General features: G+C 55.4%; 1 protein-coding gene across 1 annotated transcript; it reads left to right on the top strand.

Annotated features, from left to right (window-relative positions):
• Positions 1-1,410: 1,410 nt before the first annotated feature.
• On the top strand, positions 1,411-2,604 carry LOC127749334 (uncharacterized). The gene is made up of 3 exons (XM_052267164.1): positions 1,411-1,645; positions 1,732-1,824; positions 2,393-2,604. The coding sequence occupies exons 1-3, from the start codon at positions 1,522-1,524 to the stop codon at positions 2,587-2,589; spliced, it is 414 nt and encodes a 137-aa protein (XP_052123124.1). The 5' UTR covers positions 1,411-1,521; the 3' UTR covers positions 2,590-2,604.
• The last annotated feature ends 470 nt before the right edge of the window (positions 2,605-3,074 follow it).

The following is a 3,074-nucleotide window of genomic DNA, read 5'->3' as shown; positions in this document are numbered from 1 at the left end:
CGGCGGGGTGTCTGGGGGCGGGGTCTACCCTCAGGAAACAGAGCAGGACAAGGTTACCCCGGCGTGCAACACCTCACCAATGATTAATCATGAGCTTCTTTCTAGTGGCGTCCGAGGAAATGGTAATATTGTCGATATTCGACAAAAACAAAACGAACACGAAAAAAAAAGGCAACAGAACAGAGGTGCGCCGTGGCCCGTGGGCGCCTCCGACCGTTGACCTCCAGGCCGTCAGAGCAGCGCCGGGTCCCGGGCCTGCCAATCAGACTCGTTTTCTTACCTAAGTCGTAGGTATTGGCCGTGGAAATCTTTCCTGCAGCATACTATGCCCCATGCAGGCGAGGGAGCGGGTTGCCCACTCCAACGGCGATCGGTCTACGATGTCGGAGGCCACTAGCGGCAGGCACGAATGCATTCTTTCTCAGTGCAATCTACTCGTTGAAAATGTGTTAACCACGCCCACACGGGACCATCCTGGTTCTCCAGGGCAAACGACACCACTGTGAACTGTGGACGAGCTGCCCCCTGGAGGGCACCGACACCACGGTGGGTTCAAGTACGCACTGCGGCGGCGAAGGACGCCGCTTGTTTTATTGGAGCGGGCGAGTTGAGGGCACAGCACAGAGTGCGCTAACCACACACCGGAAGACAGCCGCAAGGCGGGCGCCGAAGCACCCCAAATGATACAGTAAAGGGAAACGCATGCACGGCCCGCCTGCTCCCATCATCGGCCTCAAAGTACGATTTAGTGTTTTTATATCACTCTCCCCCTTGCCGGATGTGTCTGCAAGGAAGGACGGCGTGCTCTCTGCCCAGGCGTGTTGGTGCCCGCCCTTAGGACGAGCACTTGCACGGGCCGGGCTGGGATGGGGCTGCTCCGGCCGGGCTGCAGCGCTCGACCCGCAGCGCCACCACGGCGGGGCTCGGTGTGACGTCAGCGGTGCGGACATTCGGCCACGCGGATAAAATTGTGATCGTCGCGTGTTTTATGACCAGCAAATCTCGTACAGGGAAGTAGACGGCGATTTGACGAGATTTATACCGACGACGTTGACGGTCGCCGCCGCCGCCTGGTCGGGCTCCCGAGCAGGTGCCAGCGGCAGCAGGGCGCAGAGTGGCGCTGGCGCCCGTGCCGCCCGCGACGCCCTGCACGTAGCGAGGCGAGCTGAGCTACCAGAGATAGGGAAGGCCTCTCACCAGCCTCTCGCCAACTCACCTGCTTTACGCCCGGTCCCCGGGGTCGGCAGCCGGCGCCGCCCACCCCAGCAGTTCGCGGTAGATGCACATATTCGGCTGACGGCGCGCGGCGCGGCGCTGCACCAGAGGGCTGCTCGGGGCGCCAAGCAGCTCGCCGTGCACCCGGGACCTGTGCGCTGCAGAAATTCAACAAACGCCAACACAATGGACGGGGTGGGGGCGGGGTAGTGTTGTGGGCAGCGCTGCCCCCCGCCCTCCACGCACCTTGCGTCGCGGTGGCAGTAGAGTCCGACCGCCCCTCGGTGACAGCAGAGCACCTCCACGATGACGGCTCCCCTGTCGACGAGGACGTTGGTGCTGATCCTGGCCCTCGCCACCCAAGCCGTCTCCGTGGCCCACGCCTACGCCGTGGCGAAGGATTTCGGAAGCGGGCTGGGGCACCCTCTGCGTAAGTTCGAGTGAGAACGGCCGAGGAGGCAGGAGGCCGAGGCCCGCTCCCTCAACCTGACGTGTCGCCCTTGCTTGTCCTCACAGCGTCTTTCCTCAAGATTTGCCAGCGACATGACCCGAATATCAACGAGTGCATCAAGGAAGCGGTCGAGCTGCTGCGGCCCCACCTCGCGGAAGGTATGTCTCTTACTCGTAAATCTGAGCCACGATTGTGAGGAATGATTGTGTGAATAAACTGAGTGAAACGCCCAGAAGAGGGTTCGTCCTCGTGCATGCTTTAATTAAAAAGCAAGTGAACAGGCATATAGTTTTCGCTACGCCATTACAGCTCAGTCGTTTTTTTTAGAAATGTTTAATTTTAAGTCAACTTTTTGTTTTTGCCTATACCTCGCTACTTGCCGTAGTAGGCAACCAGCCTGCCCGCACGTAGGAATGCGGTACAGCATAAGTACATCGGTGCCCGGGGTTAAGCAGCCACCTAGGATACACTGAAGTCAACGGAGAAATTAGGTGTCGATGCCGGCTGGTTTGCCTATGCGCTGGCGTCAGGGCACCTGGACCTGGGCGGAGAGAGTAGGCAAACTCTGTGTTGACTTCAGTGTATGTTTGTTGTACCTAGAACTAGTATTATGAACGAGTGATGTCAGTTTTTATAGCAGAAATTTCGCTGAAATAAACGGTCTAAAGTGATTTTCTTCCTGAGCGAAAACATTTAATCGTTAACGCTGCTTCTTGAAACACGCAGGTATCAGCGAGCTCGGCATCCCGTCCTGCGAGCCTCTTCTTATTCCTGAAGTGGTGGTGAACCAGGGGAGCGGGCCAGTCACTGTCACCTCCATCTACAGAAACCTTCGCGTGTTCGGGCCCAGCCAGTTCGTTCTGAAGAGCATCAAGTTAGTAGATCAACAGTTGACGAGATCTGGCTTTACACTAAATTCTTGAAACTGCAACATTGTTATAGAATTTGTATGTGATTATTGGCTGTCATCGATTTCCATGCCTGTTATATCGCATGATATCTTCTATCACTAAAAAGGGAGAGAGTGTATGAGGAGAAAGGGTAGCAAAAATAGTGCTATAATTTCAAATTACAAACACTTGGAAGTAATACAAAGGTGATGGAATCATTTTTGCGATGATTTCTCACTATACAGGGTGGTTCACATACCTCTTCCTCTAATTTGCGTATACTGCACCTCATGCAGGCGTGTGGGCGGGCTTGCTTACCGTCGCTCACCTCGGTGCCTTCTGGCCCCGTGTGAGTATGCAACTCACTGCACGCCTGCATGGGTACAGTCTAAGCAAATTAGAGGAAGAGGTCTCTATGGACCACCCAGTATTTTATTACATTCTTTATGGTAGTGACAATTTATAGATGCGACGAATCATTGTAATGGCAAAACAACAGTCATCGCATGGTTTAGTAG

This window comes from Frankliniella occidentalis, unplaced genomic scaffold (genome assembly GCF_000697945.3).
Source record: "Frankliniella occidentalis isolate FOCC.00 unplaced genomic scaffold, Focc_3.1 Scaffold47, whole genome shotgun sequence".
Classification (NCBI taxonomy): Eukaryota; Metazoa; Arthropoda; class Insecta; order Thysanoptera; family Thripidae; genus Frankliniella; species Frankliniella occidentalis.
The sequence above is the reverse complement of the archived record's forward strand: the minus strand, read 5'-3'. Positions and strand labels throughout refer to the sequence as shown.

Excerpts from the sequence above, each read along its gene's own strand:
- LOC127749334 (XM_052267164.1), top strand. The coding sequence starts at position 1,522 with ATGACGGCTCCCCTGTCGACGAGGACGTTGGTGCTGATCCTGGCCCTC. Across the intron at positions 1,646-1,731 it reads CGGGCTGGGGCACCCTCTGC|CGTCTTTCCTCAAGATTTGC; the intron begins GTAAGTTCGAGT and ends TTGTCCTCACAG. Across the intron at positions 1,825-2,392 it reads GCGGCCCCACCTCGCGGAAG|GTATCAGCGAGCTCGGCATC; the intron begins GTATGTCTCTTA and ends TGAAACACGCAG.